The sequence below is a fragment of the Hylobates moloch genome, unplaced genomic scaffold (assembly GCF_009828535.3).
Source record: "Hylobates moloch isolate HMO894 unplaced genomic scaffold, HMol_V3 SCAFFOLD_8, whole genome shotgun sequence".
NCBI classification, from domain to species: domain Eukaryota; kingdom Metazoa; phylum Chordata; class Mammalia; order Primates; family Hylobatidae; genus Hylobates; species Hylobates moloch.
Genome location: NW_026652283.1, coordinates 62,136,215 through 62,162,009, shown reverse-complemented (window position 1 = coordinate 62,162,009; position 25,795 = coordinate 62,136,215). Strand labels below are relative to the sequence as shown.

Here is a 25,795-nt window from a genome sequence, read left to right as displayed (position 1 = left end):
TAACCCTCTCACTTCACCAGAGGTGAACATTTTAGCAATGAATGGCACTGCTGCTGCATGTCAGAGACTACTGATATCAGTACTTACCCCACCTACCACCAGTGATGTGATCCTTATTGCTCTCTCTTCAGTGGGTGATCTAATTCTAGAATCCCATCCTTAGAACCTGTTTTCTGGGACCAATACTGGGACTAACCCTCTTCAGTTGGGCTCTTTAGAAACAGTTGGCTACAGGGATTCAGGTGCATGTGATTTATTGAAGGAGTGTTCAACTATCTAAGAGACTAGAAGATGCAAGACAATGAAGGGAAAAGGCCAAGCAAAAATGGTCTCAGGTAAAGTCTAGCCTTGGCCAGATTCAAGGGTGTGTGTGGCATCTGAAGCATATATCACAACATGGAGTTGTCCCACCTTGAGATAAGGGGGTCAGCCTTTTGGACCCCAATATCAGTCTACCATTGGCTCCAAGGTACCCCCAGGAATGGGACATAATTCAGAGGTGAAGTGGCTCCCAATGGCTGACAGCAGTTCTCTAGAGAAGGGGGCAAATGTGAGCCATTGGCAGCCAACGTTAACAACATCCACAATAGCTGGGGAATGGAATCTGGGCATCAGATGCACTTTCTACCCTCCTTTCAGGATGGTGACTGGTGTGGCTTACACCGCTAGGATTCCTTGCCCTTTGTTTTTCAATGGGGTTCAAAAATAGGGGAGTCTGGCTGGGTGTGGTGGCTCATGCCTGTAATCCCAGCACTTTGGGAGGCCGAGGTGGGATCACTTGAGGTCAAGAGTTCGAGACCGGCCTGGACAACCAATATGGTGAAACCCCATCTCTACTAAAAATACAAAAATTAGCCTGGTGTGGTGGCACGTGCCTGTAATTCCAGCTACTCAGGAGGCTGAGGCAGGAGAATCGCTTGAACCTGGGAGGCGGAGTTTGCAGTGAGCCGAGATTGCACCACTGCACTCCAGCCTGAGCAACAGAGTGAGAAAAAAAAAAAAAAAAAAGAGTCCTAGCATCAGATCACAGGGAATAAAACAACAACTAGGCCAGGGTATTTATTCCCCTGGCATCCTCCCTGTAAGATCACCTTAGGCTGGCTGCATCCCTTGGCCAAAAGTCAAGGTAGCCCTCTCCATGTGACTTTGTTCTTCCAGGTTTTGGTAACCTCTGCCTTCCCTCAACCCTTCAAGGTGTACTATCCTTTGTAGCTTCTTTAAGCCCTACTACCTTTATAAATTTACCTTTATTAAATTCTCCTTGAATTGAGTGTGCTGTGACGTAAAACAGAATGCTACCCTGGCAGCAACTGATGAGATCAAGGAAGGTAAGCAGTTCAGTTTTCACTGTAAGTGCAATGAGACTTCATCAAAGGGTTTCAAGTGGAAGAATTATCTGTTTTTGAACTCTCAATTTTGATTTCTCTCTTAACTGCCTGTATAACATAAATTTTCCAGTAATTTTTTATCAAGAAAAGAGACAAGGATGTTCTGTTTTCTGAACTCTCACATTTTCAAGAATATTGTGTTTGTGGTTTGCATTTTTTTTCTTTTTAAAGACAGGGTCTTGCTCTGTCACCCAGGCTGGAATGCAGTGGTGCCATCATGGCTTACTGCAGCCTTGACCTCCAGAGCTCAAATGATTCTCCCACCTCAGCCTCCTGAGTAGCTGGGACTCCAGGCATGCGCCACCATGCTTGGCTAATTTTTTTAATTTTTGTAGAGACAGGGTCTCACTGTGTTGCCCAGGCTGATCTCAAACTCCTGGGCTCAAGTGATCCTCCTGCTTCAGCCTCCTAAAGTGTTGGAATTACAGGTGAGAGCCACTGAGCCCAGGCTGGTTTGAATTCTTTTTAAAAAATTTTCCAGTGGTCCATAGAATCCTCAATGGTTTTCATTCTTTTATTTTTTATTTTTGAGATGGAGTCTGGCTCTGTCGCCCAGGCTGGAGTGCAGTGGCACGATCTCGGCTCACTGCAAGCTCCGCCTCCCGGGTTCATGCCATTCTCCTGCCTCAGCCTCCTGAGTAGCTGGGACTACAGGCGCCCGCCACCACACCTGGCTAATTTTTTTTTTTTTGTATTTTTAGTAGAGATGGGGTTTCACCGTGTTAGCCAGGATGGTCTCGATCTCCTGACCTCGTGATCCGCCTGCCTCGGCCTCCCAAAGTGCTGGGATTACAGGCTTGAGTCACCGTGCCTGGCCTGGTTTTCATTCTTAAGTGACAACTGGTTTGGTATAAAAATCCTTGAGTCACAGCTGTATCCTCTCAAAAATCTACAGATGCTGTTTTAGTATTCTATAATTCAGTGGCAGAAAAGACGGAGGCAAGCTTAATTTTTGCTTCCTTGTAGGTAACACATTTTTCAGGTCTGAATGCTTATAGAATTTACCCCTTTAATCTTATTATTCATATACTCTACTACAAGGTAACTTACTGTGTCTTTTGATAATTTTTTTTTTCTCCTGAAGGGCTTTATTAAAGCTGAAGTATTCATCAAAGAATACATCAAAGAATAATGTTTCTGACGATTGCTCTGTTCCACTCTTTTTGGATTTCTTCCACAGGAACACTGTGTAATTCTTAGTAGTCTTTTTTTTTTTGGTCTCCTAGATCTAACATCACACTATCCATTTACAGTTTTGATGTTTTTCCTCCGTGTTCAGTGGCAGCTTCTTGAACCTCTCTTCTGCATTACTGATTTTCTTCAATCAATTCTACTCCTCACTGCTTCAGTGAAGGGCTTACTGTTTGTGTTGCAATTTGTTTCCTGGCAAATTATTTTAACTTGCTTCTCTTTTGGCTGACCTAATTGTCTACATAACACATTTAATTGAACATCTTTTCTTGCCTTTTCTCTCTTTATGACTTTCTGAAATCCAGAAGCAATGGTTTCATCCCGTTGCAGATGCTAGGTGCTCAAAATCAATTTAGTTCTTGTGGTACATCATTTTCAAAACTACCATCTTCCTTCACATCTTCAACATAATTAATACATTCAGTAATTATGTGAGCACTCACTATGACAATTGCTGTTGTAGTGAGTGGTTTGGGATATATCAGAGAAAATTCTGGAATGTTAGAATGTTCTGGAAAAACAGAGGGTAAAGGGATTGGATGGTGTACTCAGGGAGATTTTGAGAAAGTCATTCAAGAGAATGACTTTCATGCAGTAGTTGAGGAGGAAGGGCTTTTCTGGCAGGAGAAACAGCAAGTCCAAGGCCTATGGCAGGAGCACACCTGGTGTGTCTGAGGAACAGCAAAGAGGCTGGTGTAGCTGTAGCACAGCAAGGAAGGCAAAGACAAGGGCAGAGGTCAGCAAGGTGACTTGGGGATGCATCACGAGACCCTGTAGGCCACTGAAAGAATTTTGGCTTTCACTCCGAGGAAGATGGGATGCCACTGAAGAGTTTTGAGCAAAGTAATGGCATGATATGATTACATTTTGAAAGAGTTTTTCACCATTCTGTTGAGAACAGACTCTGGGGAGAGGGGGAATGGTAGAAGCCTGAGACCAGTTAGAAAGCTACTGCAGTATTCCAGGTGAGAGATGATGGTAGGAAAGGACCAGGTGGTCACGATGGCGGCAGTGTGAACCGGTCAGATTCTAAAGATATTTTAAAGGTAGCACCAGAGGATTTCCTGATGAATTAGAGGTGAGTTGAGAGAGAAGTTACGGAGTCAGTATGACTCCACAGTTTTTGGCCTAATTGGAAGGATTCAGTTGCCATCAACTGAGATGGGACAGAATGCATGTGGAGGAGGTCTGTGAAAGCAGACTGGAATGCGTTTGGGACTTGCTTAACTTGAAATAATGAAGATGTCAAAAAGAGAACCGGATGACTCCAAATTCAAGGGAAGTCAAGTGGGAGACAACAACTTGAGATTTGTTAGCACGAAGATGTGATTTCAAATGACAAGATTAGGTAAGATTTCTAAGGGAGTGTGTGTAAAGACTGGACCAAGAGCTGAATCCTGGATACTCCAATATTAAGAGTTGAGGAGAACAGGAGGAACAACCATAAGGGCAAGAAGAAACAAAGCCCTGGAAGCATGTATGAGAGAGAAGAGAGTAATCAACTGCATCAAATGCTGCTGTTGCACAGAGATCAGGACTGACAATGGACCACTGGATCTAGCAATACAGAGGTCACTGGTCCCCTCCCAAGATTAAGTCTGGTGGAGTGTGGAGGCAAAATCTTGACTGAAGTGTTGAGGAGAATAAACAAACAAACAAAAAAAACTGGAAATAGCAAGTATAGTGAAATCTTTCAAGGACTATTACTATAAAGAGAAGTAAAGATATGGAGTGGACCAGACGTGGTGGCATGCACCTGTAATCCTAGCTACAAGTGAGAGTGAGACAGGAGGATTGCTTGAGCCCAGGAGTTCAAGGCTGCAGTGAGCTATGATTGTGCCACTGTACTCCAGCTTGGGTGACAGAGTGAGACACTGTCTCAAAAACAAAACAAAAAATTCCCTGCAGCCAGGCATGGTAGTTTAATCCTGTAATCCCAGCACTTTGGGAGGCCAAGGTGGGAGGACCACTTGAGCCCAAGAGTTCAAGACCAGCCTGGGCAACATAGCGAGAACCCATCTCTAAAAACAAACAAAAACCCAGAGCCCATGATTTCAGCACCCATGTTATTTTTATTTTTATTTTTTTTGAGGCGGAGTCTTGCCCTGTCTCCCATGCTGGAGTGCAGTGGCGCAATCTCAGCTTAATGCAAGCTCCACCTCCTGGGTTACATCATTCTCCTGCCTCAGCCTCCAGAGTAGCTGGGACTACAGGCGCCCGCCACCATGCCCGGCTAATTTTTTGTATTTTTTAGTAGAGACGGAGTTTCACCATGTTAGCCAGGATGGTCTCGATCCCCTGACCTCATGATCCACCCACCTTGGCCTCCCAAAGTGCTGGGATTACAGATGTGAGCCACCATGCCCGGCACATCCATGTTATTTCTACTATACTATTCCGCCTCTCTAAATTCTGCCACACGAAAGTATACGTCAGGAAGAGGACAATTATCAAAAATGTATAGCAACGAGGGCTGGTCGTGTTGGCTCATGCCTGTAATCCCATCTACTCGGGAGGCTGAGGCAGGAGGATTGCTTGGGAGTTCAAGGCTGCAGTGGGCTATGATTGTGCCACTGCACCCTAGCTTACATGATGGAGCCAGACCTTGCCTCTAAAAAAAAAAAAAAAAAGTATGGATGTGTAGATGTGTGTGTATATATATATATACACACACCTATATATATACACATATTTTATGTATATATATAGTGGAATTTGGCGGGGGGGAAGTGGAGAAATGAGATGGAGTTTTTTAAGGAAGACAGAGTTAGTATGTTGCTGGGAATGATCAGGAGGATGTTCTCTTTTCTGTGTTTTTACAATGTTACTCATATAGGTCCATGTGCATCTTTTTAGACATCCTCAGATGAGATCTGGCCCAATTACTCAATAAATAGGGTAAGTGCACTACCACTGACTGCTCAGTTGTACCTTTGCTTACTAGTCAGAATCCCTTCTTATACTAACAGCTGAAAAGCAGGCCAATAGTCACTGCTCCACAGCAGTTTTTAGTGTTCGATGGGCACACACTAAGTATGACTCTGCTGGATTTAGGTAGTATCTGATCTTCCTGCCCGGTTCTCTCATCTGTTGAATGGTGGATTGTATTAAACACCATCATTCTCAGAGTGCCCTTACCAGGCTGCTTCCTGTCTCCATTTCTGACTACAGCACTTAATTTGTGGAGACTATCTCGGGGTACAACATGCCTCCAATGTCGTCTCCCCTCCCATGCCTTTTTGTAGTATTAAGACAATAAAGGCCTGGTATGGTGGCTCACACCTGTAATCGTAGCACTTTGGGACACTGAGGCAGAAGGACGGCATGAGTCTAAGAATTTGAGACCAGTCTGGGTAACATAGTGAGACCCTGTCTATAAAAAAAATTTAAAAATTAGCTGGGCATGGTGGCACATGCCTGTAGTCCCAGCCACTTGGGAGAACTGAGGTGTGAGGATTGCTCGAGCCCAGGAGTTCGAGGCTGCAGTGAGTTGTGATCGTGCCATTGCACTTCAGCCTGGGAGACAGAACAAGATCCTGTCTCAAAAACAAAAACAAAAAGACACAGTTTAGTGTGTGGGTGGAGGGAGGCTAGAGAGAATGAACATTACTCTGGTTGCCTAAAGCACCAGGCAGCTGAGGGACAGGAGCAGGTTTTCTGATTGGGACATGTTAAGTTTAAGAGAAAACTGCCTGCCTTCCGCTCCTGCAGACACTGTGGACTGAGGTAAAGACATTGCTTTAGTGAGTTAAAAATCACTAAGAAATTCTTCTTAGATTTCATCAGTATCAGGCATAATTTTTGGTGAAAGAATGCCTTTTCTTTTTCTTATTTTTCCTTCATGCACTTTATTGGGAAAATAGGATAGATTAAATCGGGGTGATTATCCAGATGTTATTGTTAAATAAGCTACGCTTTGAAGTTAAGGCAACAGGTAACACATATTGAATAAGCCAAAGTGCTTAATTTTTGTTTTCTATGAAATAGTTTATTTCACTGTTCACTATGGAGGGGCTAGAAATACATTTCTGATATTAACACAAAGGTCTAAACTTTGCAACACTGGTAAAAATGGTTATGAGGAATTGAGAAGCTAGGGAACAGGGCACACGACATTTACATTTGCTCATCTCCCACTATACATTTCAAAACATCGAAGGCACTTACCAAAGTGATTAAATAAGGGAGTATGGAATTTAAAATAATGACATATACCCAAGACACAAAATAAAGGGCTTGAATTTTCTTATAGTTTGATTTCTAACATTTTACTGACTAAAATCTCTGCTAATTATGTAATCTACTTTGTGGCTTTAAAATATTGGATACTTTGATTTTAAGTCTACTTTAAATGAAAAGAACCTAATGGAATACCATAAAGCCAGAGTTTTTCCACGCCCAATTACAGTAGAAGAGCACCCCTATATCCAGGCAAAAGCGAAAGGCCCCACTCTTCAGTCACTCATATTGCTTCTCCAGGGAGCACTGTGGAGTCACCTCTCACTGATATACTAACATGTGGCATCTTTGTGGCTTCATAGGCACATTCATTCAACACACATTTATCTAGCATCTGCCAAGGTTCACAGCACTGTGCTGGGTGCTGGGTGCTGGGGAGACAGAAACATGGTGTGGTGCTTACTTTAACAAGCTTACATTTTATCCCCTGTAATTGGGTTGGTCATGCTTTCTTTTCAATTCCTACTGATTTGTTCCAAGAAGCTTCTTGGAATAAAACAGGAGCCAGAATAAATGCATTTGTGTTCCCATCCCTAATTCTACTTGGTTTCCAGAAGAAAAAAAATCAGAATAAGACTAACTCAAAGTATTAAAGAGGACCTAAACCCTACATCAATCTAAGGCATGATGTCATTTGTCTATAACATGGAAAAAACAAGTCAAGAAGTAGAGCACATTTCAGCCCTTAGAAACCAGTGTCTTTCTACTGCTTTGTGGCAATCTCCTGCACAAATATAAGCATTACACTACATTCGAAAACAAACTTGTAAATACTTTCAAACTGACTTATGCTCTTACTCTCAACTCACAGAAAAATGGAGTCCAATCACATTTCCATGTGAAAACACAAAATTAGGTTAACAGAACAGTCATCCTTGACATAGTAACACTCTGACAATACAATTAAGGGGACATCTTCTAATGGCATTTGTTCTTAACATGGAAAAACAATTTCTTGCATATTTTCTAATCATAGTGTATATACAGATGTAAATACAGAGTCAATGTGGGCAATGATGCTGACAAGGCATCAAGCATGCTTTAAGAGTATACCAGCAATGAGAGATTTCAATTTCTTTATATACCTGCCTTCTCAGTCTGTACACATATTATCATTTACAGGATAGCCACATACTATACAGAATTGAAAGATGCCAATTTTTGCTATCAAAAGTGCTGAAGTTATAATTTCCTAATACAGAGTATTGAAATGCACAGAAAGACTACACTAGGCAATCTATAGGAGGGCTAACAAAGTATTTCTGTATCTCATGTGTATTAATTACCCTTCCTCCATCTTATATAATATTCCATCTTCAATAGTGAACTTTCATCTAATTAAGAAATCCCCCAGTTTATAAAATCTGAGGGCAATTTCCAGTGAACTTTGTCAGGATAGAGGAACCAAACGACCACAGGTATTACTGAGTTATAATAAGAAGGAATAACCAATTAATCAGTATTATAACAACAAAATTGCTGCAAGGCAATAGGCTTCTGTAATTAAACATAAATCACAAGGGTATGGATTCAGGCATCAAAATAGTGACGTGATTTCACTGAGTATCAACTAGTATTTGCAAAGCTACTTGAATTTTTCTGCTGATCTTCACTTGTTGTTAAATAATGATAGTTTTGATGGTGGTAAAACTTCATTTTTCAAGTGCAGGATGATCTGAGTTGAATGAGAAAAAAAGTAATTAAGGGAGGGAATGAAGGTAGGCTTGGCATCAGTTTGAACAATATATTTTTTTCTTCTGTTTTTGATCGTAAGAGGGCTTACATCTCCAAGGTTACCATAATAAAGTCATAACCATGCCAGCCATTTTAAGGATTTCAGGATTAATCAAGACCAAGAAAGATGAAATGATAAACTACAAACCAAGCCATCACTACTACAAAGTTCCATGAGTGGTAAGTCTGTTACCCATATCCCAGGCAGCAATATGTTTAAATTACAAAGACAGTGACATATATATTGTCAAAAAATTTTACTGTTATTTAAATTTAAAAATTTTATAATTTTACTTTTTGTAATTATTTATTTAAAAGTGGCATACTTTATTAAAAGAAACACTGGAAATATGGATACTTTCTGAGAAGTAATCTTCATCTTCACTTGTAAATATTATGGAGAAACCAGATTTCTACATCAACTAATGGAAAATTAACCGCTTATGAGCCTAGTTCCAATTCAAATAAAGGACATACATACAAATGTTAGGACTGATTCTGTCCATTCAGTTAAAATATTTCCTTTCCTGAATTATTAGCTACTGAAATTCTAAAAATGCTCATTTTTCTGGGTATCTTAAAAGATTTATTAGCAGTTCAGATGCTCCTTACATTGACATTTAAAAAGAGCATAGAGACCAGAGACAATACACTATAGTATGTAAGATCTTTATCTCCTTGTAAATGCTCTAAGCAAACTATAAAATTTAGTAATTCTATCTAGATCTTCTTAGATAACTTGCAGGTGTCTTGAGTGTCTCAGTCTGCTTTCTTTCTTCAAATTTCTTTCCATTCTAAACAGCATTTTTTTGCCTTCTAGTAATAATCCTGTAGAATTTTAAAAACAGACAAAAAACAAAACACCAAACCCAGATTCTATGCTTTATTCATTTTGCATTAAGATGACCAAAGAAATAAAACCTAAATAAACATGAAATCATTTTTCCCTATTTAAATACTGGTAATTTCTATTAACCCTATCTTTAATTTAGGGAGTTTTATATTCATATTCTCAAGATATCCAGTGCACAAGTTTCTGCAGAATCACTAATTTTATTATAAAGCTTCCTCTCCCCACACCTTAGGGGACAATGTATTTTCACTCTGACTTGTTTAAAAGACACAAGGAGGTTGGCATATTTTAAAGTTAACACATTTTTTCATTATAAAAACAGGCTTAGGTTAATGGTCACTCTCTAGCATTTGGTTACCGACTGACTGATTATCTCATATATATATCAATCATATATATATAAAGTATATATGTCATATATATATCATATATATATCATATATATATATATACACACACACATATATACCTAGTTTCCTGACTTTCTACTACTCATTACTGTTGGCTGATGCAAAATTTGATTGTGCAACATACGTCTCCTCAAGGATGAACAGGAAATGCAAAGGTATAAAATTGAAGTATTTATAATAGATGGTTTTGCTACTTTTCGTACTTTTGGTAAATGAGATAGTTGGAAGTTAGAGGCTATTAACTAAAATAAAATTAATTAAGGAGTAAGTTACCTGTAAATTTCATTTACTCACATTAGGACTGACTGGTCTCTCTTTATTGGAGTTTAACTGAAAACAGACTGGACCATGACTGGCAGCTATATACTGGTCATTTTCAAATACTTCAATGACACTCTTCAATAACTTTATTATCTCCAGTTTTATGGTGCCATACCATGTTTTTTCACACTGTTTAAAAATTTCCATTTCCATAATCCAAATGCCAAAAAAATTACTACACATTCTCTTACACAGTTAAAAATTATTTACTGGAATGTTTTTAGTTGTTATAGCTGAAGGCAACAACATTTACAACATTTAGCTTTTGTTACACCTATAAATGTGGAAATTGCTTGCAAAACAACTGTAATATGAAAGGAACTATATTTCTGCAAATACTGACAGAATGGTTATGCATCTCTTTCAGCATATAATTTGGTAGTCTATACAGGCTTCCTGACCCCCAGCATGACCCACTCCCTAATGCAATAATGCAAGTCCTTATGCCATTAAAATATTTATTAGTATGAAATATTATAATCAGTGTTTAACTATATACACAAATAATGAACTGGCAAGTATCTAGTTTCAAATTAGATCCTTGAAATATGGAAAAATAGAGGCTAGTTCTCTTTGCCTTAAACGTAATTATTAAAAGAACATTTTGTTAGAAGGGGAGAAGATAATTGGACATTCTCAACGTTCCAATTTGAAGTGATACTTGCCTCTTAGTTTCTTGAAAAAGAAGTTTTGAAAGTTATATACACATAGGTTTCATTTAAATTATGCAGCAATCTTTTATTACTGTCCCAGATCTTGTTTAATGAAGATCTCTGTCATCAAATCAAGTACGGTATTTCATGACTATAAGAACTGTAAGAGAAAACATGAAAAAAGCAATGTATCAACATCAGATATATATGCTATGTTCAAAGCAATATTCCTAAATGTAGTTGTGTCTACTTTTAGAAATGGGTAATGAGGATAGACTGAACTTTTATCTGAGGTAATAAATAATCAATGGGAAAGGAGAAGCAAAAAATATCATAAAACAATCTAAATGTCTAACATTGGCATCTAAAATAAATAATGGCATAGCCATAGCTTGTATCTGCTGTTAAAATATTACTAAAAATTTTGATAACCTGGGAAAATATTCACAATATATTTACTAGAAAGTACATATAACATAGTCTTAGTTTTTTAAAAAACATGCTTGTATATTAATAGGAAAAGAGAAGTATATATATAATAGTTATATTAGTAGTAGCTATCTCTGTTGTAAGATTATAGTTGATTTTTTCTTCTTTTTGTTATTAATATTGCACATTTTCCAATTGCCCACCATATATACATGATTGATTCTTGGTTTCTGAGGTAACTATTTTCTATAAGGTCACTACAAACACTAAATTAGTGAATATTGAACCACTACTTCTAGGGAAAATATAGGGTTAAGTTCCTGTGAGTCTCTGGCTACTACATTTTTGTCAATCAATACATAACCTTGTTTTATATGTGTTTGTTTCTGTTTAAAGACACTTTATTTAATACGTATTATTGATTCAGTAACACTGTGCTCAAGGCCAACAGCACTATAACTCATGCCTGAACAAAGTTTGCCTAATGTGTATTTTCTCCCTGAAGACACATCACAGCTCTCTTGTACTGAGCAACACTAGAGAGCACTTCAGCACCATGTGTGGGGACCATTTTAAACAGTGAAATCACCAACGAAAAGCACAACAATGCAGAAAATGTGGTACTAAATAGACTACAAACAGAAAGTTTATGTTATGAGTGCTGAAATAAAAAGGCAGAAATGGCTTTGTTTAACCTCAGCTAGGGCTGTGTGGGTTGGGGGACTTACAATTTTTTGTTACTCTGAACATGTCTGTAATGACTCTGAAAGCACCATGAGTACTGATTTTGGGGTTACAAATAAATTTTACCTGGTAACTGGATTTGCAAACACAGAATCTATGAATAGTGAGGATTGACTGTATTTCTTTGTAACAAAGCATTTTTTTTCTGTTTAAAAAGATAACAGCATAATATAATTTTTCAAATGATTATTTTTAGATACTTTCCAAAGTGTCATAAAACCTCTGTAAACATAGGTAGAGAGGCCTTGAAGAAAAAGAGATACTTAAAATGATCTGATTTTTAAAAGAACACTAAGGGAAAAAGGAAGGGAAGGAATCATGCTTTAATGATGGAAATTATGCTCAACTATAGAACAAAACAAAAACCAAACAAAAAAAAATCATCTGAAGAATGTATTTGGATTTATCCTTCCAAAACAATATTACAAAATGCAAACTGCTATTCCTGAGAGTTAATAATAAATAGAAAATGAGTATTTTAGACCTTAGTGTAATAGGAACCAGATTTGGCCTTGAACAAATCACTTAGCCCTGGATTTGGGGGTGAGAGTTGGGGGCAGAACAGGAGTTCCCTTTGAGAATCTGACAAAAGATATAGACCCTCTCTCCCTAAAAATGTACATATACATATTCACATAAAATTTTACATATTACTTAAGAGCATTTTCAGAGATCTATAGATTCTAAGAGCTCCTGAGACAGGTCAGAAGTCATTATTCAATCCGGACTTCAGACATACTAGGTCAACTGAAAATAAAAGGGAACTAAAATGAACTCCAAAACAAATGATACCCTAGGAAGTAATAATCCAATAATACTTACTGATAATCACTAGCAAAAGGATAGCAGCAACCAAAGCCATGATGGCTTTTATCTACAACACACAAAAGGGCATATAAAGATATTAATATTTGACTCATTAATAAAGTCAAGACTATTTATTCTTCTATTTACTGCATCACACTAAATCATCTCATCACCTTAAGGTTTCTTAACTACAAAACTGACACAGAATGCTCTTAGGCAAAGTTGCTTATTAAATGAGGCTACTCATAAAGAATCTAAAATATATTCCTCAAAATGGAGATAAAAATGCAAAGAAGAAAGTAAGGGGAGAAAAAACTAACAGAATTCTCATATACTTTGGAAAAAAGTGCTATAAACTGCTACCTTCTATGTATTGAACCATTTGAATTGCATGGCCTATGTTATTCATCATATCTTGACACTTGAACAGAGTTGCTAAAATACTGTATATTTTCTCTGGTCTCACATTAGTAATAAGCCCATCAAATCATAGAGGTTCAGTTTATATGATAAACTAAAGTACTTTAAGCTTTTTTTTATTAATCTGAAACATTTCTAAAATAATTTGGAATTTCTACAGTAGTTTTTCAACTTTACCTAAAATGTACATTAATTTGCCCTGTTAAATGTGTGTTTGGCTTTACTTAAGATTTGAATGAAAACATCAATATCAATTTTAAAACACCTCAATGAATAGAGTTTTCTTCCTTGGGTTTCTAACACTGGGCAGAAAATGTTTACAACTCCAAATGGCAGTATTGTATTCATGCAAGTCCAAAGCTCTCTTATTCCAAATAACATGAACAAAAATCTGTTTGTCATTAAACATATAAGAGCTTCACAGCCCCCAGATATATTAAGAGAGGTGTTAGCGATTCTCTTTCCCCACCCATGGATAATTTTATTAACTCATTTATTTTTAAAGCCAGGTATACTGAGATACACTTTACACAGAATAAAACTTATCTTCTTAAAATACTTTTGATAGGTTTTGACAAATATATCCAGCTGTTAATAAACATGACCACAATCAAACATAGGACATTTCCACCATCACCCTTAACAAGCTTCCTCATGACCTGTTGTCAGTCTCCAACCGCACGACATCCCCCTTAGCCACTGGCAACTCCTGATCTGTGTTCTGCCCTTATATCCTTTTTCTTAAAACCCTTCTGAAATTACCATTATGGAAGTCAATCTAGAAAACGGCAGGCACAGGGAGGCTGCCCCAGATGAACAGTAGCACAATGAAGTATTAATGGGGTACAGTAGAACTGAAGGAAGCTAAGCATTAGAAAATAATAAATGAAGAATACTCGCTACTGTAAATGGTGTTTGTTACATTATGAACAATGATTTTCATTACATGGCCGATGCTATTCACGGTCCCCAGAGGTCCTCAAGGTGATGACTATTTAAAAATATAACTCAATGTTTTTCCTCCTTAAAAGCACACTATTCCTCTGACCCAAACCCCATAAAGTACAAAGCAAACATTTTTAGAAATGGTTAAAAAAAAAGCTAGGCAAAATGTACATTATGACCATCTTTTTGTGGATACATGAATAGGGTACAGGAGTTTGGGGGAGAGAAGGGGTGAGTGGCTCGTGGACCTTCTGTTTTTCTAAATTAGCCCACAGAACAGAAAATTTCTATAGATATAGAAGCTTTAGGCAAGGCGTGGTGGCTCACGCCTGTAATCCAGCACTTTGGGAGGCTGAGGTGGGCAGACTGCTTGAGGCCAGAAGTTCAAGACCAGCCTGGCCAACATAGTGAAACCCCGTCTCTACTAAAAATACAAAAATTAGCCAGGTGTGGTGGCACATGCCTGTAATTCCAGCTACTTGGGAGGCTAAGGCAGGAGAATCGTTTGAACCTGGTCTACTTAGGAGGCTGAGGCATGAGAATCACTTGAACCTAGGAGGCAGAGGTTGCAGTGAGCCAAGATTGTGCCACTGCACTCCAGCCTCAGAGATACAGCAAGAGTGCCTCAAAAAAAAAAAAAAAAAAAAAAGAATTTAAAGAAAATAAATTTATTCTTTAAAGAATAAATAACTTAAAATAGAATAGAAAATTTAAATTCTGAACAAGGGGAGAAATGAAACATATTTCTTCCCTCAGTTCCACTTCTGAAAGTAGGACAATTCAATAGGTAGACAAATAAAAATAAATAAATCCAAGGTAACTCTTGGAAAAAATCCTTAGCATATGGCTAAGTCAGGTTTAGAAAGTTATTGCTGGCTGGTGCAGTGGCTCATGCCTGTAATCCCAGCACTTTGGGAGGCCAAGGCAGGCGGATCACCTGAGGTCGGGAGTTCAAGACCAGCCTGACCAACATGGAGAAACCCCGTCTCTACTGAAAAAAATAAAAAAATAAATAAATACAAAATTAGCCGGGCATGGTGGCACATGCCTGTAATCCCAGCTATTTAGGAGGCTGAGGCAGAAGAATCGCTGGAACCCTGGGGGCAGAGGTTGCGGTAATGTTGTGGTGAGCCGAGATCAAGCCATTGCACTCCAGCCTGGGCAACAAGAGCAGAACTGCATCTCAAAAAAAAAGGAGAGTTATTGCTAAACTTGAAAATCAGAGACTAAAAACAGTGAGTTCATATCTAAATTTTTAACAAAGCCAAAAATTATACCTAGAATCAGGAGTAAAAAAGAAAAGATTTGCTCATATAACATGAAAAACATTTTCTGTTAATGATTAGTAGCCACAGTTGATTTAAGAAGTAAATGTATTTCTATACAATGTTCTGCAGGAGTATATATTAGTATGTAGTGACTCTCAATGTTTTCCTTATTAAAAATGTTAAAAATTTCTTTTACTTTTTATTTTTCTGGAATAATGAGGGAAGTGGAGTTTTTTCTTAACTCCATTTGCCTTAACAGATTCGGATATGTAAGCTTTTACTTTTTACCCTTTCAACCGAAAGTCATATTTTTCTCTAGCTCCTACTTTTGATATCTCTACATAATGCTATAGAGGTTGCTCCAAAAAAAGTATTAATAGTACATTTCAAGAAAAAAACATATATTTGTTATAAGTTAATAAGTCTAGAGGTAGTCAAATATTAATAAAATGTGGATTACTTTCATTAAAAAATCTATAAAAACATCCTTTTAGGCATACTGAGTTATTTAGTTATCCCTATCCCAAAAGCAATTAAGTTAACAAGTATTTACTGAATTTCTACCATGTCTCAGGACAGTTATAGGCCCTGTTCTCACAGAGATTATGCTCTAGAGGCCCTTTTTTCTTCATGTGTTTGAATACCACTTAAGATGCTGACCAGTCTATCCAGTAGCTTCTGATTTACTTACTTTGCATCCACGCCACCACATTTGCCTTCGAAGTTGTTTGGATCTGTTGCTAAAAGCTGTTGCATTATCCGATAAGCTTTCTATATCACATAGAGGATGGAGAGAAGGATTAAACGACATAACAGGATTCTTTTATCTAGTCACACAAAGATAAGAAAATATTAATTTCTACTTCTGCAAATTTATTCCCTTTTAAGCATGAAAACAGCATTCTCCCTTTTTTCCACCCACAAACTCTGGCATTCTACGTTATTAAAAAAACGAAAACAGAAAGCAAAAAACAGCTTGCAGATCAGTTTGCTCACTTCTTTTTTATTACAAAATTAAGAAAAGTCTTTTTAGGGCCTTAATGCTTATAAATAAACTTAGGAATTCTAGTAAGAAAATACTCTTTAAAAATTCAAATACTTGGCACACCTCTAGAAAAAAAATTACATGTTGAGAAGTTAGCTTCTTAGAAGATATCAAAAGTGACTGATTTTAAAGGAAAACAATATACATTTTAAATGCGACTAAGCAAGGTTTTTTTTTTTTAAAGGCTGTCAAAGATTAATCAGGTATTCAGCCATTCACCATTCAAACAATATTTGAGTGGCAAGTACGTGCCAGGTATAGGTATAGGTATAGGTATAGGTTATAGGTGTAATGACTGAAAGTAAAGAAAGGTGACTAAGTTACCAAATAAAACATAAAAATAGCAGATAAGTTTGAAACAAGTGTTGAAAAGTGAGTAGGTCTTTAGGCCCTGAGATGATGAGAAACACAAAGTTCATCAATATCACAGGGCAAAAGAAAAAACAGCTCTACTCTTCACTCTTCAATAATGAAAATTTAAATTCTTCATTCTCCACTGAACAATTAAAAAATAATGAAACAATAAGATGACTCAAAGTAAAGGAGCTAAAATTAAACCATTAAAATCATATACTTAAGAACCAAACGCCAATTTCCTAAGCCAAGATTTGTAAACGCTGGCTAGACAAGTAGAAAACAAAAACTAGCAAACAGATTAGTAATATCAAGAAATACATGAAGATCTGTACCTGATTTGTCCTGTAGTTCATCTAGTCTCTCCCCTCTCTCAATTACCTTTGTAATATTTTCTTGCATGACATCAATAACTTCATCCACTTGATTCTGAACACTAGTTTAAAAAAGATACACAATTATTTATCCTTCTTTTGAGAATGCTTACAATTTTTAAAACTTTCATTAGACATACAAAGAATAGCAAATTCTCGGAGAATTATTCAACTATAAAATTTAAACTTAAGACTTTGTAGCAATGTTCTTCCATTTGTGGGCTTCAGTACTCAGATAATGAAAGACAATATGATATAAATTAAAGTAATATTTAAAGATAGCTTACTTTTAGCCCTGCTTCTGACTTGTAACCCATAAGCAAGTTAACTGTACTGTCAGCATGCTCATTAAGTACAGAATTTAGTTAAACAGCTTCACTAAAAATAATCAGTTTTTCTTTTCAACAGGCTATTGAGGCAGCACATAGACACCGCTGTAGCCTACTTTTGCTATATATTTCATACATGAAGGCTATCAAAGGAGGTACGTTAACATACTTTTTAACATACCTTTTGCTCAGGTAAGGTAAAGGCTTATGAAACATATCTAGTTTCCAAAATGGAAATGTAGGGCATATTCTAAGAGATACTGATGCTCAATGGGAAGAATTCTTCACTGCTCATCAGATTTTTCTTAAACAGGGTATAAGACAACTGGGGACACCTGGGAATATTTTGAAGTACCCACCAGGAAGCAAAAAGGAAAAAATTGTTTTCTGTTTTTCGATTGTTTGTTCATCCTTTATATTAGATGATGGGGGCCTGTTTTAACCAAATTTCAGGCTGTTCAATAAAGACTTAACCTAAACTTAAAATTGTAATAACTGTCCTCAGCTATCTACTCTCATTCAGGAGTTACCTCCAGAGTACACAAACATGGACATGTTTAATTATTTTAAGTGTCTTATTCTCCTCTGTTGCTCTAACCACAAAAATTATTTTAAATTACTTTATGAAATAAGTCACAAGAATGAAATATTTAAAAGGAGAAATAAAGCAAATCCATGGTCCTCATACTAAACACTGTTTAAAGTGCATTGGATTACTAGCGACTGCAGACAGGTGCTGCATAACATTTTGGTTAATGACAAAGCACTTTTACAACACTGGTACCATAAGTTATAATACCATATTTTTACTGCATGTTTTCTACGTTTAAATATGTTTAGACATACAGATTTTTACCATTGTGTTATAATTACCTACAGTATTCAGTGCAGTCACATGCTGTATGGGTTTGTAGCTTAGGAACTAAAAGCCATACCATATAGCCTAGGTGTGTAGCAGACTACACCATGTAGGTTTGTGTAAGTATACTACTCTATGATGTTCACACAGTGAAACTGCCTAATGATGCATTTCTCCAAACATAGCCTGTCATTAAGGGTCCATGATGGTTATAAACATTAAATGTATATATATTTAAATAAATGTAGACATGCAATTGTGTTTCTAGTTGGAAAAGGAAGAAGTGTGTAGGGGGCTTTAACAATTTTTTACAATACACAAATATGGTCTCCGCCCTCTACCCCACACAAGTCCCCAAACTAATGTAGGAAGTGAGGGGTGAGGCACAGTCATGTTTAATTTTGAAAGAGTTCTATCCTTTCCGATCACTGAGCTAGTTCTTCAAAAAGTTTGCTATAAAAACAAAATGAAGTCCCACTTAGACATAGGTGGATTCAGAAGTACTCAGATTCAAGTAGCAATTACTAAGCTGGATGACAGTCACTTCCCTCCCATGTTAAAAGCATTATGTACACCTGCTGATTATCCACACACAAACTTCAAGATTTTTCACAGCATCCCAGAGTTCTGTGCTTCCCACACATTATTCCACTGGAGGATATAAGACTGAAGCTCAATGAAGTTGGGCATGCAGAATTCTCTTCTGCCCAAACAGATCTGAAAGAATCCCTAAATCTCTAAGACATCTTATTGCAACTCCCAATCCCCTAAGTAGAGAGTTCAAGGTGTTCATCCTATTTAAGAACAATGGCACAAATACACAACTAATCAATTTATTCAACAAATAATGAGGACCTACTATGTACTGTTTTAGGTACTGAGGAAATAACATTGAACAAAACAGACAATAATCCCAGCCCTTATGGAACATATGTTCGAATGTATGTTGAATGCACTGTATTAACCTTATAGCTGTGAAACAGCATGCTCTACCCCATTACTCTATTTTATTTATAGCATGTAAGCAAATATAAAGTAATGGTAATTGTACCTATTTACTTATTTACATGCTTATTTTCTACCTCTCCCCACTAGAAGGTAAGCTCAATGAATGCAGTGACCTTGCCTATTTTGTTCACTTTTGTAAGTCCAGTACCTATAGTGGTGCATGGGGCAGAGTGGCCATTCAATAAATAAATGAACAATTTGAGTATAACTCCTATAAAACATATCCAGCTACTTGAGGAGGAGATATAAAGCAGTGAGTGTAGAGCCCTCCATTTAACTACAAACAAAAGCAAAGCTACTGTTCATCAAGGATCAATTTTGAAATTCCCAGCCAGTTTTTTTTTGTCATATGCAAGTGACGATAATTAATGGCTTAAAGTAGGGTGCTATAGCAGGATGGGAATGAATGAAATATACTAAGGCTCCTACACACGATCAGATTATAGTTATTATGGATATTAATATATGTATACTATATGTACTTTTAGACAAGATCGGGTGCATTCAGGGTGGTATGGCCGTAGACATTATATATACTTTTAAAATGAAAACAAAAAGCTAATAAAATAGTTATGGTCCCAGAATCTCTTTAAAGGCCAGGCCTGGTGGTTCATGCCTGTAATCTCAACACTTTGGGAGGCCAAGGTGGAAGGATCCCCTGAGCCCGGAAGTTTGAGACCAGGCTAAGCAACAGAGTGAGCCCTTGTCTTTACAAAAAAATTTAAAAATAAGCTGGTTATGGTGGCATGTGCCTGTGGTCCCAGCCACTTGGGAGGCTGCGGTGGGAGATTTCCTTGAGCCCAGGAGGTTAAGGTGCCAGTCAACTGTGATTGCACCACTGCACTTCAGCCTGAGCAACAGAGATCTGTCTCAAAGGAAAAAAAGCAAAACCCTTTAAGGATAAGATTCCATGGATATAGGCAGATTAATTGGGATAGAACTGATAAAATTCTAGATTCTTACTAGAGTATTATAAACCTACAAGTATTCCCTCAACAACATGGCACACATGTAATAAATCACTATTGATAATGGAAACCGCAAATATTTTAATTTTTCTGCTAAACGATTAGTGAGTTATTGCTGCTTTGTCCTTCACATATTAATTATCTGCTGGTGTAACACTCTGAATCCAGCTACTGTGTAACCTTCACTCAGTGATGAAAAATCTCATGACTGTTTTTGTGTTTCAGGATGTTTCCCTACCCAGAACACAATTTTTGTAGAAGAAAGAAAATGATCTGCTTATTTACTTTAATATGGAGATAGTTTGGTTTACAAAGCAAGTGATAACATATTTCCCCATGATCTTTTACATTTTCACAATAGTTATAGTCCTTTGATTTCTATTTGTATTTCACATTGGTCTTGTCCCCATTGTTTTACTATAAATGCCTTAAAAACAGAGACTAACTCACTTATCCTTTTATTTCCCAGGTCATGTGAAATGTGGCTGGTACAAAGTAAGCATTTAACAAATATTTTCAAATCTGAATTAAATATTCATTCAAAAAACATTTATTAAAAAGTTATGGCTAGGTGTGGTGGCTCAGGGCCGTAATCCCAGCACTTGGGAGGCTGAGGCAGGAGGATCGCTTGAGCCCAGGAGTTTGAGACCAGCCTCGCCAACATGGCAAAACCCTGTCTCTACAAAAAATACAAAAATTAGCCGAGCATGATGGTGTGCACCTGTAGTCTCAGCTACTCAGGAGCTGAGGGGGAAGGATCCTCCTCCAGGAGGTGGAGGCTGCAGTGAGCCAAGATTGTACCACTGCACTCCAGCCTGGGTGACAAGAGTGAGAACCTGTGTCTAAGAAAAAAAAAAGTTATTATTATGCTATTCATCAAGGTTATCATCATGAAGGTTATGAGCCTGGTATTTAGAAAGATTATACTCCAGTGGGGAAAACTGATATCCATATACTACCATGTGTTAAGGGATATAACAGAAGGAAGCCCATAATATCAGTCATGTAGCCTAGATGAATTCAGCCTGGACCAGAGATGACATCAAGACCCCTATGCTGAGTTTTGAGGAGTCAAGAGTTAATTAAGCAGAGTAAAAGAGGCAGTGGATGGTGAGAAAGTTCTAGGATAAGGAAATATATGTAAGAGGAGGTAATATTTTAAGAACTAGGAGATTAACTGGATGTGGGTGAAGGAATTGGCAAAAGCGAAGAGTAGACAACTCCTAGATTTATAATTTGAGCAATTAAGTGGTAGTAGACGATGGCTATTAACTAAAATAAAAAATTAAGAATGCAAAGGAAAAGCTAGTTTGTGAAGGAAGGGTGGAGATTTTTATATCATGGCCAGTTAAAGGCAATTCATATAAGATAATAAAAGACATGAGAGAGAACACAGTGAGGAAAAGACATTTTCAAAACTGTTTTAAATCCTCTTAGAGTCTGAAGGCACCTGTGTTTCCGAAATGGCTCTATTCTAATTACCAACAGAGAAGCTGTATGGTATAGTGTAGAGCCCCTGGGTTCTGTATTCAGACAAACCTGGGTTTGCAATACAACTTTATCCCTTACTACGTATGTGACTTTGGAATTCATCTTGGAAGCCTGTTTTAGCCTAACATTTTCTCACCTTTAAAATGCAGCTGATAATCTCTACTTTATTTGTGAGAATTAAATGACATAGTGTTATTCAAACACTTAGCATAGTGCCTAACACATAGCACATACTTGATAAACGTCAGCGCTCTTCGATTAAGAAACTAATTCACGCTCTGCAATACGCACCCCTTATTTTATAAAGAAAACACTGGCCAGGTGCAGTGGCTCACGCCTGCAATCCCAGCATTCTGGGAGACTGAAGTGGGAGCATCCCTTGAGCCCAGGAGTTCGAGACCGGTCTAGGCAACATAGGGAAACCCCGTCTCTATAAAAAATTAGCCAAGCACAGTGGCACGTGCCTGAAGTTTCCAGTTACTCAGGAGCTGAGGTGGAAGGATCAACTGAGCCCAGGATTTTGAGGCTGCAGTGAGCTGTGACTGTGCCACTGCACTCTAGCCTGGGTGATGGAGCAAAATCCTGTTTCAAAAAACAAACAAAGCAAAAATCCCTGAAAGAAAATATTTATTTTCATAGTTAATATCCCCATCTTCTGGTCTTTTAAGGTACTGCTGACAAAAGAAGTTTTAAAGTTAAGCTGTATTTTTGCAACTACACATATATTGCTGTTACACCATGGAACACTCCCTGGGGTGTGGGGGAGGGAATCTTATAAAAGTTAAGCTGGTCTGACCAAGACTATAATTGGGAGATTCCCTACCCCTAACACAGAATGTCTAGAATAATGTCACAGAATTCACTAGAGTGGCATTTATAATGCTATTGTTTAATTTAAAGGCAAAGGAAATGTAATCCTGCTAAAAGTTCCTGTCTGCTTATATAAATGAAACCTTAACTTCTCTACTCTGGAATGCTGACTCCATTCCTTTGGAGCTGGTATTTCCAGGTGGTCCATCCTCATACTTTATGCTTGAACAAACTCTCTTTAAAAACAAAACAAAATTTAAAAAGCAAAGGAAACATTCCAAAGAGAAGCATAAATTTTATGTAGACATGTGAATATTTAAAAATTGTCCTCAAAAAGAGTCTTTCCTAAGAAGTGATGTCAAGTATTTTTTTGTAGGATTAATCTGTTATCAACACTAATAAATGTGGCTAATCAAGTTCAAAGAAAGCAACGATGTTGCTAATCTATGCAGTAGGAAACACTCTGTATTGAAATGTTATAAATTAAGTGGTCATAACAGCTTAAGTAAAGAAACTGACCAGTTCTAGCAATTTTGTGTACTAAAATAATGCCAGGGATTTGTCCTTGGGTAAGTTGTGTGGCAAGTTGTGCTCCTCCATCTTGGGCACACTGGTGAGTCATGCCCTGCTTAGATAAGCATTAATCAAGGTTTAATGCATGCTTGATGAATGACCGTATTCTAACTAAATCCAGCAAGTTTTCAGCTCTAGAGTAAAAAACACTATACTTAACAATCCCTTACTATTCTAAAATTCTGTGATCACCAAAGTTATTGTGATATTAATAGTGTAATACATAAATATACAAATTCATGTATGTATGTTTGGCATTTACTAACATAGAGATATATTCTTTAATGCCTACTCTATACAACTGGTGGTGGTTTGGGGATTCAGCTGGAAAATCATACTCAAAAGATCCCAATTGGCAACACTCCTTACTAGGTTCACTCTTCAGAAGGATATCAGACAGGAAACAGAGCATACTGGCAGGACAAAAAATAGGTGTGTCATCAGTGGAGCCCTCTTCTCCAGTGGCAGCTTAGGTAAAAGAGAACATGTGAGTGGATACAGAAGTCACTCTGGCTCAGTGCAGGAGGATGGCTCAGACATTACACATTGGCATCCACATATGCCATACAGGCTTGAACTACAGCTAATTTGAGTCCTGGTAGAATGCTTGTGATCTCCCTGGAACATGAGAGAATGAGTGGCTCATGAGGTCTTCTTCCATCCACCTCCCTGTTTCCCTTACGAGACTATCATAAGGCAGTTTCTTATCACCTCCCAGGTTCTGATGAGGTATAAACTTTCTGCAGGCTGTATGTGCAGACTATAAAAACCACAGTCTAGAAATAGCTCCTTTGCAATAGAGTATCTCACAATTTGTACTGCAGCCATTGACCCCCCCCCTTTTTTTTTTTTAAGAGAAGTGGGTTTCACTTTGTTGCTCAGGCTGGTCTCAAAACTTTTGGCTTCAAGCAATCCTCCTTTGAAGGAGAATCCCAAAGTGCTGGGATTACAGGCGTGAAACACTGCACCCAACTGTATCATTATTTTTGGTGTGCAGGACAATGACCCTGAGAGCTACTAACTTTGGCTACTCTTCCTTTTACTACATAAGTAATAAATTGCATCTAAAAGTGGCTTGTTGTATCTTTAGTCAAATCAGAGACTTGAAACAGTACCTATTCTCTCTTCTACTGGCCTCGAAGAAGCACCATGAAATCTACAGCTGCAGAAAATAAATTCTGATAACTACCTGAGTTGGTCATACCTGGTGATACCCTGATTGCCATCTTGTTAAACCTGAGCAAAAGGCTCACTGAAGAAGTGCCTGAACTCCTGACCCAAGGAAACTGTGAGATGATAAATGTGTGTTGTTTTAAGCTGCTAAATTTATGGTAATTTGTTACATGGCAATAGAAAACTAATACACCCAGTCTAGTACCTGTAATCATTTGTTGGTTCTTTGTTTCCATATCTCAAAATCCATTAGTTAGAATTAGGCTAAGTATGGAAATATTTCTTCACACCAACAGCTACCTGAGTAAAGCCCAAGTGTCTGACCAATAACTAGATACTCCATTATAGAACCCTTCCTACAATGTGCCATCTATACCCAGGCTTAGAGTAGTGACTATTATCCCTCCTTAGGTCTTGAACCTGGGCCATGCAGTTCACATTCCACAGTTAGTCTTTATAGCTTGGTCAGTTTCCAGAGCCTTCCCTCAAGTGACTCACTGCTCTGTCTGTTCCTTCTCCCCTCCAGTCAGGACTCATATCTTTCCAATATTAGACACATTGATTACAGCATATTATCCTCATCTATCACCAAATAATATATACCTCAAAGGTTTTAAACCACAAATTAGCCATAAAACTTAGTCCAATATATGGGTTACGATGAATAAGACATATGAAAAAATTCTGGAAGTAGATAAAAACATGCAGTACATCAACAAATTAAAGCTATTATATTACCTTTGTTATCATTCCGAAAATAGGAATCAAGCTATGGATTTAAAACCAAAATAGACCTTCAGACTATGCTAAATAAATGGATTTGACATAAGGTAATCAAGTAATAAAAAAACCAACAATCCTGCATTTCCTTAGCTATAATTCTGAGAAAATAAAATGAATTAGGTTTTTATAACCCAGCAGTTATATTTAGTCTTCATCAGGGGTCAACAACTTTTTCTGTAAAGGACCAGCCATTCAGCAGATATTTTAGATTTTGTGGGCCATAAACTTTGCCATTGTAGCTTGAAAGTACCTATCGATAATATGAAAACAAATGGGCATGGCTATGTTCCAACAAAACTTTATTTACAAAAACAGGCTGCAGCCAGATTTGGCTCACAGGCTGCAGTTTGCCAATCTCTAGTCTACACAGAAATATGATTATCATTTAAACAAATGAACAAAACTTACTGCTTAATTTTATCATTTCTAGGTCCAAATCTTGGTCCAGATGGTCCCCTTCTGAAAACAAGTACATACCAAGTACATATTAGTGGTGACAGGATTAAAACAAAACAAAGATAGAAAGTATACACAAATACAAACAATCAAGCTGAACTCTAAACATGGATCAGTTATTTATCATAAGGGACCACATTTTACTGATACTGGTGAAACTGAATAATAGG

The 25,795-nt window shown here is 37.4% G+C and overlaps 1 protein-coding gene across 2 annotated transcripts in view; it reads right to left on the bottom strand.

The window, feature by feature from the left end:
- Nucleotides 1-6,439: 6,439 nt before the first annotated feature.
- Nucleotides 6,440-25,795, bottom strand: part of VAMP4 (vesicle associated membrane protein 4) — a 42,756-nt gene continuing 23,400 nt past the window's right edge. For both annotated transcript variants that reach the window (XM_032160986.2, XM_032160987.2), the window contains exons 4-8: nt 25,578-25,628; nt 17,137-17,237; nt 16,094-16,173; nt 12,785-12,836; nt 6,440-10,949 (exon numbers count right to left, since the gene is read on the bottom strand). In XM_032160986.2, coding sequence (XP_032016877.1) covers nt 10,921-10,949; nt 12,785-12,836; nt 16,094-16,173; nt 17,137-17,237; nt 25,578-25,628 — 313 coding nt within the window. In that variant the 3' untranslated portion in view covers nt 6,440-10,920. The remainder of the gene's footprint in view (nt 10,950-12,784; nt 12,837-16,093; nt 16,174-17,136; nt 17,238-25,577; nt 25,629-25,795) is intronic.